At 39.5% G+C, this 17,611-nt stretch overlaps 1 protein-coding gene across 2 annotated transcripts in view; it reads right to left on the bottom strand.

The window, feature by feature from the left end:
• The window catches only part of CBL (Cbl proto-oncogene), an 88,640-nt gene that overhangs the window by 8,657 nt on the left and 62,372 nt on the right, over positions 1 to 17,611 (bottom strand). Inside the window, exons 10-16 of one of the 2 annotated variants that reach the window (XM_040258135.1) lie at positions 13,595 to 13,654; positions 12,836 to 12,967; positions 12,370 to 12,750; positions 10,520 to 10,614; positions 2,260 to 2,400; positions 1,776 to 1,876; positions 678 to 860 (exon numbers count right to left, since the gene is read on the bottom strand). In XM_040258135.1, coding sequence (XP_040114069.1) covers positions 678 to 860; positions 1,776 to 1,876; positions 2,260 to 2,400; positions 10,520 to 10,614; positions 12,370 to 12,750; positions 12,836 to 12,967; positions 13,595 to 13,654 — 1,093 coding nt within the window. The remainder of the gene's footprint in view (positions 1 to 677; positions 861 to 1,775; positions 1,877 to 2,259; positions 2,401 to 10,519; positions 10,615 to 12,369; positions 12,751 to 12,835; positions 12,968 to 13,594; positions 13,655 to 17,611) is intronic. The other variant, XM_040258136.1, reaches the window with a different exon arrangement.

The following is a 17,611-nucleotide window of genomic DNA, read 5'->3' as shown; positions in this document are numbered from 1 at the left end:
AAATAAGTCAGAAAGCATTTCTGAGGGGCCAGAGCAGACACTAGATTTCTCCTTTTACAAATCAAGGAATAGAAATAAGCCGAGGTCACAGTGAAGAAGCATTAAACAAGGCTGGGTGGCAAGGAATCACTGCCTGTTTGGGCAATGGATGCCATGTATCTTTTTTCACCAGCTGTCCTAAAGGCTGTCTTCCGTTACTAAAGTGACAGAAACTCTGGCCGCTGCGTTTCCAAGCGGCCACAGGTGCAAGAAGGACAGCCCTTAACAGTCGAGGTCCAAATGTGGGCTGGCTCCAGGCCCACTCAGTGTGCTTTCCAGAGCCAGTACGCCTCCCTTCCAGCGGAACAGGGCCTAGAAGTCAGGAATGTGTGCTCCGAATCATCAAGCTGAATTATCACTGTCATCACGGATGCTCAGATGAGCCAGAAAGCCTACTACCCCCAGCATATGCAGAGCCAGGCTGTAACGAATAACCTTATTTCTAAGTCAGGCAAAATTCTCAAAAGTCTAAACCAGCTTTAACTTCCCAATTTGGGCCCCAGGACCAGCTTTTCTCCCACTTTGGTCCACTCCTTTCAGCTACTGACTTGCTGTCACTAGGCAGCCATCTCTGTTTTGATATAAATAGGGAGCCACACAGCATTTCTAGGTAAACCTGAGGGAGCCTGGAGACTCACGTGTTGGGGGATCACCTTCCAGGGATAGCCAGCCAAAGGAGGAACTGGCGTTGGAGATGTCGGAGAGCGTGCGGCGGGCCAGCACCACAGGCACGGGTGGCTTGGGGACATCATACCCGTCCTCTTCATTTTCTGACTCCTCAGGGCCAGTGTTGGCATGGGCTGCAGCCAAATTCCCGTCACCTAGAGAAAAGTTTGTGCAGTTATCCTCTTTTTCTAACATACTTCTCTAACATTTCAGGACAGGGACATCCACTCATCGAGCATATATGGCATCAGTTCCTGAATAGCCATTATGGGCCAAACACTGCGTGGCCCTGTGGGTAGAAATAAAAGAGACAAGGAACCTAAAATCTGCACCAATCCTGCAGCTCTACTTTTCTAAATATGTCAAAAGCTACCCTGGCCAAGGTTAACAGCCACTGAAATCCAAGACTCAAGCACCACTTTACAGCATTCAGTCAACATTTTCATCTGCAGTTCACCTTGGAAGATCAGCCAAAGGGCCCTGTTGTATGTACTGCCTTCTTGAACTTTCAACTTGGTAAGCTAGTTAATATGGGAATTGAGTATTCACCACCCACACACACAAGAATTTCATCAATGTTGAAAAGCAATGGGAGTAAGAGGGAGCTAGCTGCCAGCACTGCAGGTCCAGGTCATGTAACACAAGGGCCGCCAGGCCCTGGAAGGATGAAAAACCCAAATGGAACTGGCTGTGTGAACGAGAAGTAAAAGAGAAAAAAGGGCTTTACTGCCATAGATCAAAGATATTTTGCAAAGAAAATTATTTAAGAATATTCCACTTAGATCAAGCTCTCATTGGCCAGACATTACCAGCTCATTCCTCCGGCACATCAGTGATTGTTAAAGCAGCAAAACTGGGGACTTCCCTGGTGGTCCAGTGGCTAAGACTCTGTGTCTCCAACGCAAAGGGCCCAAGTCTGATCCCTGGTCAGGGAATTAAGATCCCAAATGCCACAACTAAGAGTTTGCATGCCACAACTAAAGATCCCATGTGCTGCAACCAAGACCCAGCATAGCCAAATGAATAAATAAATTTAAATAAATAAATAAAGTAGCAGAATGACTACTCACCAAAGGTACCACTCTCTGTGACAGACGGCACCACCTGGGACTGAATATTATACATGGCTTCGTATGTACAGCTATCGATCTGCTGGTCACAGTCACACGTTCTGGACCGGAAGGAAAGTGGCATAATGATCTTCAGAAACAGAACTCTGTTATCTGCAAACTTACCAGGAGTCACTTATTCACAACTTCTCTAGACCCTGATTCTATCAAGATAACACTCTCCCTTCACCAGTGTCACTACTAGTAAATATCATAAGATTGACTCCTATTATGAGTAACAGCTGTGTATGTTTTTGAAATTACTGTGATGCTGAAGAAACGTTAAGTGGAACTGCTTACAGCTGCAAGAAGCTTAAAACATTAGCGGCTACACACATCTTTCTGCTTTATTTTTGGCTGGATAACGCTATGTGCAGGCAGCAAGCCAAGCAGGTAAGTGAGTTGGTGTCAACTGAATTCCCAAACAGGACTGTTGTGAACCTACCGTGAACTCTGCGCTATCTCTGGAGGCCACTTCACTTCTGGCTTTTGAAGTCCCACGGGCCTAGAGGAAGGAGTCATATACTCTGTGTCCTCTTCACTTTCACACTGCTCCCCAGGGGGCAGCTTTGGCACAGGAAGAGGTCTGGAAGAGGAAGAATTAAAAAACAGAAAAGGAAAACAGAAAGAATGAACTGCTTTGCAATTACCTGAAGTAATTCAAAAATCACTGTGGAAGAAGAAATATATAACATCCTCAGATGTTCAAGGTAACTCCTAGTAAAAAACAGCAAGCTTGATTCTAAACACATAAGAATGGCAATGAGTATATTACCTATTGCCAATTACTGTCTGACTCTAGGTGGTAAGATTCTGCTAACTTTCTTTAGCATTGCTCACCTGTGTTTTTTAAATATTCTTATAACATACTATTTTCATAAAGAGAAAAAGGTCATTAAGAGGAAAATTTTAATTACAATTCTTTTTGTTGATGTTAATAAAATATAAAATTGCACCATTTACTCATTAAGCATTTTGGCAATACATACTTTGAAATATTCACATTCTTCTGTCACAGTAATTCTACCTTGGCTCCATCTCTAGCTATGTAGAAAGACACACTGAAGTAAAGTCACTACATTAAAAGCTTTTAAACAAAATAAATATCCAACAACAAGAATGATTAAATATATGATGTCATAAACTTGCGGAAGATAGTGAAGGACAGGGAAGCCTGGTGTGCTGCAGCCCATGGGGTCGCCGAGAGTCGGACAGGACTGAGCAACAACACAACAGTCATGTTACGTAATAATATGCAACTGTTAAAAGTGAGGATTTTGAAGAACTTTTTAACTGAAAGGAAGAAGTGCCCAATATATAATGCTAAATTTTAAAAAATAAAAGGGAAAACATAACACTATATTGATCTCAAACATAAATGCATTTTACATCCCTACAGCCATGGCCAAGTAGCAAGTATCGTCTGATTGTCTGCCTGTAACAGCCATCTATAAAAGCAGGAAACTACACAAAAGAAAGAAGCAGAGGCATATTCTCTTTCCAGAGGCAAGGAGAATACACTGCAATAAGCCCCGTATTAGGAGTTCTGAACTTGGGCTTTTGATGTAGTTTTCAACAGACTGAGGAGAGAGGGATTGGAATCTGGGAATACCATGATAGCCAAGACACAAGGAGTCAAAAATCAGACACAGGTTTGAAATGCTCCCTGCAATTTTCCCTAGAGCTACTGTGAATCCTTAAACCATATATGCATGGGACAAGATTCTGAGAAACCAAGCAAAAAGCAGTAGTACTTTGGCTGTCTTGGCAAACTAGAGAGACAAAGTTGAAATATGGCCTTTAAAATAGTTAAAATTTATATGTTCAAGAAAAAAGAATTTTATAAGAAAGCTATACATGAAAAGTCTAGAACCTAAAAACACAGTATTTGTTAGATGGATTCCAGGACAGATTAGAAACTGAAAAAAAAAAAAAAAAAAGAAAGAAAAAGATTAGGCAAGTGAAATAGAGTAAGAACTATTCCAATTCAAGTAAAGAGAGGAAAAAGAATGGAAAACATGGAAAGGAGCAAAAGAGCTATACAAGGTATGATGAAAAGACTGACCTTTCAGGTAACTGGAGTCACAGAAGAGAGACTGCACTGTTTCCGTCTTCTGCAGAAACAGTACACACTGGAAACTAACACAGCACTGAAAATCAACTATACTCCAATAAACATGTTAAAGAAGAAAGAGGAAACAGTGGCTGAGATTTTCCACGCTGATTTGAAGGGGGGGTTGGAGGGAATGGGACTGCAACTGCACGGCTTATAGGATTTTAGTTTCCCAACCAGGGACTGAGCCCAGACACTTGGCAGTGAGAGCACAGAATCCTAACCACTGGACCACCAGGGAATTCCCAGTGACTGAGATTTTCTAAACCTGATTAAAAACATCAAATGACAAAATCCATAAACTCAAAAACCTTAAGCATAAATATAAAGAAAACTACATGGGCATATTATAGTAAAACTGCTGGGATCCAAAGACAAAAAGGTGTTATAAGTAGTCAGAAAAAGAAACATTACCCTTAAAGGAGCAACATTACGCTCAGTTTCCAACAGAAACAATAAAAATCAAAAGGCGGTGTGATGATATTTTTAAAGTGCTGAAAGACATGGGTTTAAATTGCATTGGCCCACTTTTATGCACATTTTCCCCATAAATGCATACTACAGTAGTACACAATCCATACAGTTGGTTGAATTTGGATGTAAAACTGTGGATACAGAGGGTGCATTGTAGTCATATCTGGATATTCCAATACATAGTAGGTTGGTGCCCCTAACTCCTGAATTGTTCAAGGGTTGAATGTACTATATTTAGAAAAAATATCTTTAAAAAATGAAAGATAAAAGATATTTTAGGTCAAAGAAAATTTAAGTGAATCCATTAACAGAAGATATACTAACACAGCCTCCTCTTTCTCTCCCTCTGTTGCTCTAAAGGAAGTTATTTAGGCAGAAGGAAGATTTCAGATGGAATGGTGGCAAAGCAGGAAGAAATTACTAGAGGATAAATACGTGGAAATTTAAATGTCCTTGAAGTATTAAGAGGCCCTGATTCCAAGTGGACTCTAATGATCACGAGTCAAGGGTATATGTTGGAATCCCGAAGATAACTGTTAAAAGAATATAAGGAGTGAAATGGTATAATAAAAACTATTTTACTCCCAAAGAAAGAAACTAGGGGGGGGAAAAATGAGCAAAGACAGGAAAAATGGGGCAAAGAGTAGGGAACACATATTTTAAAACAAAAATGCTAGACAGGATTTAAGGGGGAAAAAAGCCAACAAGTATATCTATATATACTGCTTACGAGAAACATACCTTCAAACATCCCTTCAGCAGGAAAGTTGAAAGTAAAAGGATGGAAAAAGTTCAAGCAAACACTAAAACAGAGCTGAGTCCAGGGGTTAGGACTATGATACAGACATTTTAATATAAGTCAAACTCCATGGGGTCACAAAGAGTTGGACAGGACTTAAGCAACTGAACGATAACAATAAAGCAGACTAAAGCTGGTTAGAAGGATAATCAGAGAGTGAATGGAGTAACAAGAACAATGATTATTTAGTCAATAATTCTCAATTTCTATGTACCCTAATTACATAGACTAAATACACATACAAGTACACAGAAATAAGCAGAAAAAACAGAGACCCACAATTGTAGGTGGAGTTATTAACATAATGCCTCTTAGTATTTGACAGAACATGTAAATTAAAAAAAAAAATCAGCAAGGAAATAGTACATTTGAATACAATTAACAAACTTGACATATACACAATGTTATGTCCAACAACTGCAGAATATTCATTTTTATAAAATGAAGGTGGTAATAACACATATGGAATTTACCATAAACTAGTCAATAAGGAAGGTCCCACAAGTAGCACATATTTAAATCACAGGGTATGGTTTCTGACCACACTGGAAGGAAGCTAGAATGCATGAACAGAAAAATAACTAGAAAATCTTCAATATTTGAAAATCAGGGAACATATAAACAACTGATGAGTCAAAGAAGAAATCACAAAGGGAAAATCATCATATAATTTGAAGTGAATGATAAAGAAAACATGACATATCAAAATCTGCGGTTTACAGCTATAGCATCTGCTATGGCCTGACTCTGTGTATCCTTTCCCAAACTACTGTGCTGAGGCCCGAATCCCCAGTGTGGCTATACGTGAACATGGGGCAGCTGAGGCAGTAACTAAGGTTGGATGAGGTCATGAGGATGGGCCCCAACCCAACAGGATGGTGTCCTGCTATGAAGAGACACCAGAGAGCCTGTTGTTGCTCTCTATACCTCTCCCTCGACACATGTATGAAGGAAAAGCCATATGAGAACACAGTGAGAAGGTTATACAAGCATGTAAGCCAGTAAGAGATTCCTCACCAGAAACCAAATATACTGACATCCTGATACATCTTGGACTTCCAGTCGCCAGAACTATGAGAAAATTAAATGCTGCTGCTTAAGCTGCCCAGTCTGTATGCAGTATTTTGTTATGGCAGCCTGAGCATATTAACACAGCACCCAGCTCATGGAGCTAGATAAATAACAAATAAAGCCTAAAGAAAGTTGGAAGAAAAAAATATAAGAGGAGAAAGCAACGAAACAAAAAGCAGATACTCAATGAGGATTCTGGGAAGATGGTAGAACTTGTCTGATGTAACCATTTTGGAACTCCAGAGTGCTGAAGGCTTGTAACTGCCAGGTAAAGGTCAGGATGCTAAATTGCTATTAATTTCAGTCCTGAGCATAGTAGCAGCTATCCATTCCCAGCCCTTGTCACAGGGCAGGCAGCTCTACAAATGTTCCTGGAGCAGCCCACACATAACATTCAAGAGTTAAGGAGGACAAAAAGGACTCAGCCCCTCAAGTATTGGGAATCTGTGTTCTGATCACGGATTGCTGCTCCTGTTCACAGAGTTGCTGACAAAGGGCAGGAGCAGCAGCCTCTGCTGCTGCGCCTCCCTGCACTGTTCTAAGTGCCTCCCACACCGGCTGAAGTGACTTCCATGAGATTTAAAGGAAGATGTGGAGAAAAATCAAGAAAACCCTATGGAACAAAATGAAAGTATCAATAGCGACACAAACACCTAAGAAGAAACAAAAAAGAAATTTTAGACTGAAAAGTACAAGTGAAATGAAAAAAAAAATCACTAGAAGCATTCAAAGGTAGACTTGAGCAGCAAGGAGAAAGAATCAGTGAACTTGAGAGAACAATGAAAATGATCAAGGCTGAGGAATAAACAGAAAGAAAAAAAGACTGAAGAAAACCAGAGTCTAAGGGAGCTGTGGGACATACTACCACCAAAGGACCAACATACACACTGTGGGGGTCCTAGAAGAGAGAGAGAAAAGGGGCAGAGAGAATAGATGAAGAAATAAGGGCCCCAAACTTCCCAACTCAATGAACACAAACATCTGAGAAGTCCAACAAACTCCAAGTAAAAGGAACTCAGAAAGACTCACACTTTTAAAAGACAAAGACAAAGAAAGAAGCAAATCATCAGACATGAGGATCCTCAATGAGAAGACTTCTCATCAGAAACTTCAAAGGCCAGAAGACAGTCAAAGGTTTATATATTCGAAATGCTAAAAGAAAAGAAGCTCTCAACCAAGAATCCTACACAGGCATACCTTATTTTACTGTACTTCACAGACGGCACTTTGTTGTTTTATAAATTGAAGACCTGTGGCAACTATATCGAGCAAGTCTACTAGCACCGTTTTATTTCAAGGTTTTTCATTATTATGTTTGTTATAGTGATCTGTAATCAGTGATCTCTGATATTACTATTGTAAAAAGATTATGACTTGCTGAAGGCTTAGGTGATGGTTAGTTTTTTAGCAATGAAACATTTTACATTAAGGTGTGTGTGTGTGTGTGTGTGTGTGTGTGTGTGTGTGTGTAGGACATAATGCAACTGCACACTTAATAGACTACAGCATAGTGTAAACATAACATTTATGTATACTGGGAAACCAAAACCAAAGAATTCAGGTGTCTCACTTTACTGCAATATTCACCTTAATGCAGTGGTCTGGAACCAAACCACAATATCTCTTGAGGTATGCCTGTATCTGGTAAAATTGCTTCCAAAATTGAGGGAGAAATCAAGATATTTCCAAATAAACAAAAGCTGAGGGAGTACATGACCACTAGACCTGCCCTGCAAGAAATGCCCAAGTTAGTCCTGCAGGGTGAAATGAAAACATTAGACAGTAATTTCAAGCTGTATGGAGAAATAAAGACGTGCATAGAAGTAAATACACAGACAGTTATAAAAGCTAGTATTGTGGTAAGAGTGGTTTGTAACTGTACCTTTTTTTTTTTCTACATGATTAACAGACCAATGCATTTAAAAGGAAAAAAATCCATAATTAAATAGTGTAAAAGCCAGTATTACTGTAACTTTGGTTGGTAACTCCAAATCTCTCTTTCTGTATAAATTTTAGGAAACTAATGCACTTAAAAGAACTAGATCATAATCTAGTTTAAAAGAACTAGGGGCACACAATATATAAAGATATAATTTAGTGACTCATCAACCAAAGGGGTGTGGTGGAGCAGTAAAGGAGCAGAGTTTTTTACATGCTACTGAAGTTAAGCTGGTATAAATTCAAATTATACTGTTATAGCTTTGGGATGTTACGTATAATCCCTATGGTAACCACAAAGAAAGAATCTATAGAATATACAGAAAAGGAAATGAGAAAGGAACTTAAAACATTTCACCACACACAAAAAAAAAACTAAACACAAAAGAAAGTAATGCAGGAAATGAGGGACAAAAAACTACAGGGAATACAAAAAACAAACAGCACAATGATAGAAGTCCCTCCATATCAGTAACTGCTTTAAATATAAATGAGCTAAACTCTCCAATCAAAAGACAGAGACTGGCAAATTGGATTAAAACACATGATCCAATGATATGCTATCTATAAGAGGCTCATAAGAGGCTCATTTGAGACTCCATGACACAAACAGGCTGAAAGCCAAAGGATGGATTAAGTTATTCTGTGCAAATAGTAGCCAAAGGGGTGCGGGGAGGAGGGAGCTATGCTAATATTCAGACACAATAGATTTTCAGTCAAAAAAGGTTACAAGAGACAAAGAACATTATATAAACTGAAAAATTTAACAATTATAAACATTTATACACCTGAGATCAATCCTGGGTGTTCACTGGAAGGACTGATGTCGAAGTTGAAACTCCAATACTTTGGCCACCTGATGCAAAGAGGTGACTCACTGGAAAAGACCCCGATGATGGGAAAGACTGAGGGCAGGAGGAGAAGGGGATGACAGAGGATGAGATGGTTGGATGGCATCACCAAGTCAACAGACGTGGGTCTGGGTGGACTCTGGGAGTTGGTGATGGACAGGGAGGCCCGGCGTGCTGCGGTTCACGGGGTCGCAGAGTGGGACATGACTGAGCGACTGAACTGAACTGACACACCTAACGACAGACCATCCAAATATCAACATGTGAAGCAAACCTGACAGAACCGAAGGGGGAAACAGACAGCTCTACAACAACAACTGGAGATTCCAACACCCCACTCAAAATCATGGACAGAGCAACCAAATATAAGATGAGTAAAGAAACAAAGGACTTAATACAATAAGCCAATTAGACGTAACAGACAAACACAGAAAAACTCTACTCAACAACAACAGCACACACGCTCTTCTCATGCACAAACAGGACACCTTACAGATGGACAATATGTTAGGCCACAAACTCTCAACAGATTTTTTTAAATATCATACAAAACATTTTCTCTAATCACAGCAGATAGTTGCAAATCAATTATAAAAAAAGTAATACTGAAAAGTCACAAAACTGTGGAAATTAAATGATACACTCCTGAATAACTGTGTAGCTGAAACCATACTGGCTCCATTCTGTGAGCTCCATCTTACACCTGCAGTCCCACGCCTTCCCCTGCTCTGTGACTAGGCTTTAGCCTGCTCACAAGGAATATGCCCAAGCCAGGTAAGTTCCCTATCAACCTTTACCTTTGTTTCATCTGATATGAAAACTGAAGAATAGCTTCGGCTGACATAGATGATTAATGGTCTGTGAGGAATAATGGCAAGAGATTCTCCCCACAGCTCGCCCCACTGGGTTCCTATTGCTGCAGACACACTTCTCCTTTAGGAGTCAGATTCTATCTTTAGCTTTAGCCCCTTTATACTCCCTCGTTCACCTTTCAGTGGCATGCAGTGCAGCTACAAGTGCCTCTGGATGGTTGTCTGCCCAATATCCTGCCTATATGGAAGTTTTCCACAATACACTCCATGTTGTACCTTATTTTGCTTTTTTGGTCTCAAAGTTCCTTCTCATTTTTTGTTGTTGGAAGAGGATGTTTGCTATGACCAGTGTGTTCTCTTGACAAAACTCTCTTAGCCTTTGCCCTGCTTCATTTTTACTCCAAGGCCAAACTTGCCTGTTACTCCAGATATATCTTGACTTCCTACTTTTCCATTCCTAGTATGTCATATACACAGAGAAAACAATGGAAAGAAACAGTCCAATACATGATAATTTTTAAATAATAGAAATACAGGTCGATTTTTATTTTCTTCTTTACAACCCTCTGGGTTTTCTAAATTTCCTATAAACAAGTTGTTTGAAAGTATCAACTCCATTGTATGAAATCCAGTTTTAGGAAACTTACCTGGCAGCCAGAGAATAAATGGCATTGGCAGATGCAGAAGGTTTGATTTTGGGATGCTCACACTCTGCACCTGCTAATGGGCTGCTATTCATATTCTGGAAAGAAAAGAGTTTAAAAAAAAAACAAAAACAATGTTCTTAATATAGCTAAGCATCTCCTCCTCTTATTTAATCTATTCAAAATAACAAGAACAGTCATATAGACAGAGACCTCATCCTCAATGCCATGCTTTGGGCTTACTATATGTGACAAAAGTATAGCTGAAGGTTCAAACATAAGGGTTAGGGAGGATAGATCTAAAAATGAGGCAAGGAAATGGGAATTGTTTGTTTTAATTCTAGAAAGATTTGAGGAAACTGGCTGTCTGCACAAATACCACTCTAGCTTTAAAAATCTACGTATTTTTCTATGTTGATGCCACTGAAAGTCAAACCTAATCCATTCTCACTAATTAAGACTGCCTATCCCATAAATGCCACTTAAATGCTAAGTTACCTTCCCCCTTCCCTTTCAACCAAGAAATACATAGTTCATTTAAGGACCACAGCATTTCTCAACTTTACGCTTCAATTCGATCTTCTTCTTGGGTTTCTAACTATCCACTGGCCAATTCCTTCTTTAATGGCTCGTGTCAAATTCAACATGTCTATCCCTAGTTAGCCAGGTTAAAAACCTCTGGGGTGTGTGCATATGTGTATATATGTATATGCGACCTCTCATCCTTTTTTCCAGCAACCAACTGCTTTCAAGACTCACCGGGTCTTTGTTTCATGCTCCCTAAAGTCTCTATCTATAATCAGGCTCCCCCTTCTGCTCCTGGACCAGGAGTCTCCCTCTCGTTTACTCTGTACCAGCTATGTGGAACCTCTCTGTGATTACAACCACAGACTCTCCCAAACTCATCTGCTTTCCCTCCAACCCCTGTTGCTCCAAGTCTTTGCTTAGAAATGTATGTCACCCCTTCATGTCCCTCCCTATCCCAACTCCAGCTTTCTCTACACCATTTTCACCCTAGTTTTCTCCACAGCATTCATCAGCATCCAATATCTTTTCTATTTTATAGTTTATCCTGTTTATTTTCTATCCTTCCTCCAGTAAAATGTAAATTTTTTGAGGGCAAGATTTTTTGCTAAATGCATAAAGAATCAACAAAAGAAGGAATACAGCGCTCCCACCCCTAGTTCTATCCCTTATCTCCTGCTTATCCAATGGACTGCTAACCTGTCTTCTTTCAATCCATTCTCTTTCTAATCCATTCTGCATTCTATTCCTAGATTCCACTCTTTAAGCCATCATTTTGGTCACATTACTGCACTAATTTAATCTTCATGTACTCTTCATTTATACCAAATAAATTCCAATTCTTCTGGGAGAGTGCCCTCTAGTCTAGCAACAGTGTTCCTTTCTAGCCCCCTTTCCTACTCTGATACACAAAACTTCTCCTCCTCTCAAATTAAACACTCCTTATTCCACAATACATCTTAAGCATTTCTGTCATTGTAGGTCTATCTTAAAACAGTATCCACTTTGGAAAGGATACTTAAAATTCAGATGCCACTCTTCTCGTAAAGCCCTCATGATTGCTCTATCTGGAAATCATGATTGCTCTATCTGGAAATAATCTTTTCTTTCTCTAAAATTAAAATGTTTTCTATTTATATAACTCATGGCAGAAATATGCTTATTGCATTCACAAACATATTAACAGATATATTTCTTGAAAACAGGAATTATATTATCTCTGAATCCAGTATAAAACATACCATAGAACATTCCCCATCAATGTCATCCACAAATATTTGTTACTAAGATAAATAATTTCAATAATTTCAATAATAATCAGGACTCACCATGGAGGTATCCAGATTGAATGTGCTTCCGAGCCTAGGCGTATCGGCTCTGGGTTCCATTTGTGAGGGCAATGAAAACGGAAGTGAATGCCGGTTGGTTAATTCTCTCCCTGTCCAGGGGTCACTAGGATTTGGGGCAACTACTGGTACTTTGGGGATTGGCCGATGCAGCCATGACGTTTCTCCAATGCGGCCAGAGGGGACAGGGGGCAGTTTGTCTCTGGAAGGACAGTCGCCCGGTGTACAAGGCAAGGGGCGTCTCTGAGGCCGGGTTTCTGCTCCACCAGAATACGGCCGGTCTGGAGGGGGTGGTGGTGGAAGATCTCGAAGAGTGGGAGGTATTGGTAATGGTTTGTCCTTATGAAGAGAGCCAGAAGGAGCCTAGGGAAGCATGATGGAAGTAATCAAATTCCACTAATCCACAAAAAAGAATCAGAAAAAACTGTAGAAGTGGATAACGCTTTACCTTAGAAGCAGTTCCAAGGCCAGAAGCACTTGAAGGGATAGATATTCGCTGCTGTAGAAGGTCAAGTCGTGGTGGCACTGGCGGAAGGGAAGCTTGTGGGGCCATGGAGAATGGAGAAGGAGGTCGTTCCACCTAATACAAGTAAGAGTTTCCTAACAGGTTATTCTTGTTTGGAGGAGGGGTAACTCTCAACTCCTAAATATGTAAAGAAGTATAATACGAACAGAGAATATACCAATGAGCTTGACTTTGGCTTACAGAAGTGCTTTCTGAATTATTTATATGTTACCATAAGAGGGCGCTCTCAATCACAAAAGTACCATAAAGATGCAAGCTACAAAGCTTATATCTAGAAACTGCTGTGCTGTAAGAAGCTTCCAAGCCAACAATTAAAAAAAAAACTTTACGATTTCACATCTCTTAATCTTCAGAAGAAGAAAAATCTTTTCAAGATTAAAAAAAGAAAGTCGTATTAAAAGAAAAGGATACACATTAATCTCTCAACAAATCATCTAGGAAAATAATGCTTAAGGAGCAGAATGAAGAAAAAAATCAAAGTAAATAAACTCTCCAGAGGTTATTATGATTCAAAGAAAAAAAGAGATTTATAAGATAAAGTGATCGATGGTATTACTAAAAAGCATCTTGTGTTCTTCCAAAGAAATGTTATTTTGATTCAGTAATTAAAAAGGATGATTTTTTTGTCAATTTGTATTTCAAAAATTGTGCCAAATCAAAAGAAACAAATAAATGTATAACCTTTTCCATTTCCCTGCCCACAGCAGGGTGATGAATAGCTGATAAGCTTGTCCAAGTAGGCTGTCAAGAGATATACGAGAATTTATACAAAATACTACTTTGCATTTGCATTTCCTGAAAGCAAAACAGATGGAAAATAGGCAAATATGTATTACAAGCACTTACGTAAAATGACAGAAACACAACCATCTCCATATTAAGTCCTATCATTAATGCCAAGAGGGGAATGAGGGAAAAAGCCTGCATTACAGGTTGCTTGCTCTGACTCACACTTAAGAACACGGCCTCCACGCCAATGGAGCATGAGCAGCGCCGCACCTCAAGGGTTAAGAAAGTGAGAAGCCACACTCACCGCCCTCCATCACTAATACCTAGTCAGTCACTGCACCTTTCCTGGTGGCTCAGACGGTAAAGCGTCTGCCTGCAATGCGGGCAGACCCGGGTTCAATCCCTGGGTCAGGAAGACTCCCTGGAGAAGGAAATGGCACCCCACTCCTGTATTCTTGCCTGGAAAATCCCATGGACAGAGGAGCCTGGCGGGCTACAGTCCATGGGGCCGCAAAGTAATCGGACTGAGTGACTTCACTTTCTTTCACTGTATCTTGTTATTTTTCCACAAAAGAATGGCATATCTATATTTTCATTCTCATTCTACTCACCAACCTCAGACCTAATTTATCAAAACCACCTTCTAATGATTCTCCCAACTTTCTAGTTTCTTATCTTGCCAAATCATTTTGCTCACCATTACCAGCTTAACCATCCTTAAATCCTCACTAGCTCAAAAACCATCCACCAGTAACTCCTACTTTCCCATGACATAAAATGTCACTTTCCTACCTGGCTTTCACGAGTCTAATTTGGTCTCCCTAACCAATAGCGTTTTCTGTAATTCTCTATTTTAGAATTCCTACCTCCTTAACTTTCTTCAAGTTGTTTCTCAGTTTGGAAGGTCCTCTCTGCCTATTTTGATCCCCCTCCCCAATCATCACTCCTTCTCATCCCTAAAGGGCAGAGGGTTGAGTTAATCAATCATATTCTTCAATTCATGCCTCAATATCATAACCAATCCCTAAAACGTTGTTTTATCTCAACATATAATAAAGCTCCAGAAAAGGATAAAAGTGTATACGAGGAAGAAATTACAAAAAAAAAGGTATTTGCAAGACCTAAGGGATATAAATATCCATATAGAAAGTGTTCATTACATAGGTAGCCCAAAGAAAGAAAAGAAACCCATAACCAGCCAAACAACAACACCCTTTTCAGGGAATCAAGGATAAAGAAAATATTCTACGGCTTCTGAGGACAGAGAGAAAGGAGGCACCAAAGAGCAAAAATATGCTAGAAACTAGAAGTCACTGAGGCTGTAACAATTCACAGAGGTGAAAATTTTTTTCAACCCAGTAAGTTTATATTTAGACAGTTTGAGGGCCGAATAAAGACATTTTAAAGATATCAGATGCCTCAAAAATTTCACCTCTCACCTTTTCACAGCATGCTATTTTGAGAGCATACTCTACTCAAACAAGGAAGTTAAAGCAAGAAACAGAAAAACATGGGAGTTACGAAATCCAACACAGATGAGAGGCAATGACGTCCCACGATGATGGCGAAGAGAGACCTCAGGGTGACAGAAGGCAGCACACCCAGTGGAAAACCAGTCCACACTGGAGCCAGAACACGACAGGCTCCCATACATCAGTATACCACATTACACAGTATCTACTTTATTAATACGTGCATAGAATTTACTCCATAGAAAATTATATCAAGAGGATGTTTGGTAGTGACAGGTACAAACTGAAAACTAAGGAAATAAAAACAAATCAATTATTTCAGAAAAGTGGAAGGTTGTAAAACAAAGCAACAGTAATCACATTATAGTATATACTTGAAACAATAGGGAGCAAAAATCATTTAAACACTGAATACTGACTGAACCAAAAACCATTCCAATTAACTACAGTCGGAAGTTAGGGAGTAGGAAGGAGGAAGATAAGAGATTTCAATCCTTTTCTAAACACATAACTAATATCGAAAAATCAGGAGACAGCAGTATAGCCTATGGCTAAGGAACAGCTTTAGGAACGGAAAAATCTGAATGGGACATAGGAGCTGGAGGAGATGGAAGCAGATAACCGACATTTTTAGCAATTCTTTTCAACTTTAAACAACAACAACAACAAAATGTGTATTTATCACAAGGATATTTTTAAAAGTAGATTCACTATTTTAAAAACAAATCAAAATTAAGCAACAAAACAACAAGCTACTGGGATGTGACAAAGCAGGTCCTCTCATAGTCGCATATACTTTAGAAGTGACCTTAGGACAAAAAATACAGGGAACAAATTTTAATGTCTATCCAAAAAAAGTTAAGAGATATTTTTACTCTAATATTTTATCCATACAAAGTAGATAATGAACTATAAGGTACAAAGAATAAGATGAAACACCCACATAGAACCTTTCAGCTAAAAAAAAACAAAATAATATTGCTTTCTGAAATTCCTATATGCCCCAGCACTAATTATATCCCTCTCCTCTCTCAAAGAGTTTAAATGGACATACTCTTATCTAGCAATCCGACTGTTAGAAATTCACCCTACAGACAGACTTGCAAAAGAACACCCGTAAGGGTCAACTTCAAAAAATTTAAAACGTAGTACTCAAATAGTCCAGATTTCCTCAACTATCCATATAGCATAGACACATTTACCAATTCCTGTTTCAATGTGTTTTTAACTCCCAAACATCCAAAGCAATTACTATGTGCTCCCTTGTGAGTAGCCAATTACAAATGAGAGGTGACTCTTGCCTTCTAGGAACTTACCATGGGAAATGATTATTTTTTGGCCACACAACATGGTGTGTGGGATCTCAGATACCCAACAAGGGATCAAACCCAGCAGTGGAAGCAAGGAACTGTAACCACTGCCATGGAATTTCCAGGAAATACTTTTAATAAATTATTGCCAGGTGGTAAATTCTATGGCAGACATTTCACAGTATCCCAGAAACACTTAGCCAGACCTAGATTATATTTGGGTAAACGTGTGAGTTAGGGGTAGGAGAAGCAGGGTATAGTCTGGAAAGATTTCTCAGGATATGAAAACTGAGCTAAATTACATAGAAACTATCAAGACAAAAGCATGGAGAAATCTTTGATGATTCAGCTTCCATAAAACACAAAGTGGAAAGGATTATCAGGGCAAAGTGCCTAGAACAGAGAGTGTACCAACTAACCCATTAAGTAATGAGAGGTCATTAAAGAGCATGAGGCAAAGGAATGAGATGATCAAGGTGTGTGTTGTAGATCAATGACTCTGGAAACAGGGAGAACCTATTCTTCTGAGAGCCTGAAATAAGGCAGTGGCATTGAGGACAGAGAGGAAGAGACAAACGGGACACAATCACTGAAGAGAATCCCACCCACCTTCTCAGGATTTATTGAGCACCTACCATGCACCAGGCAGCCAGGTGCTGACACAAAAGAAAGATTCTGCACCAAAAAATGCCTCCTAAGAAAGCTGTAACAGCCTAAACTAGAGAACTGATAGCATATTAGAACCTCTGTCTGCCCTATATTTATTAAAATCTTCGGTGACTGCCTTACTTAGAATTAGCAAATAAATCTGTTTTATCCTACCACTGATGTAACAATTTGGTCACATCCTTTCTTGGCCTTTATCTTTTCTATCTTTACTAGGGCCTTTCTAATTTGTTTAGTCTCTGTACGGTACCTCCTACCACCCTCCAATCACTTCAGTTGTCATTTATTTAGTTGTTAACAAGGCCTTATTTCTCCTGCCTAAACCTAACTTTCCATTGCCAAGACTCCACTAGAGAAAAAAACAAGTAGAAAATATTCTAGTCACAGTAGCAAGACACGGTCCAATTCTTTTACTCCTCCTTCATTTTCTCCACCAAGCTATCCGAGTAGAACCCAGTTCTAAGATACAGACAGTAAGAGCATGGGCCTGGAAGGCGGGATGCCTGGCCTGCCTGGCCACA

Source organism: Oryx dammah, unplaced genomic scaffold (assembly GCF_014754425.2).
Source record: "Oryx dammah isolate SB20612 unplaced genomic scaffold, SCBI_Odam_1.1 HiC_scaffold_17, whole genome shotgun sequence".
NCBI lineage: Eukaryota > Metazoa > Chordata > Mammalia > Artiodactyla > Bovidae > Oryx > Oryx dammah.
This window is presented reverse-complemented; position numbering and strand designations above follow the sequence as displayed.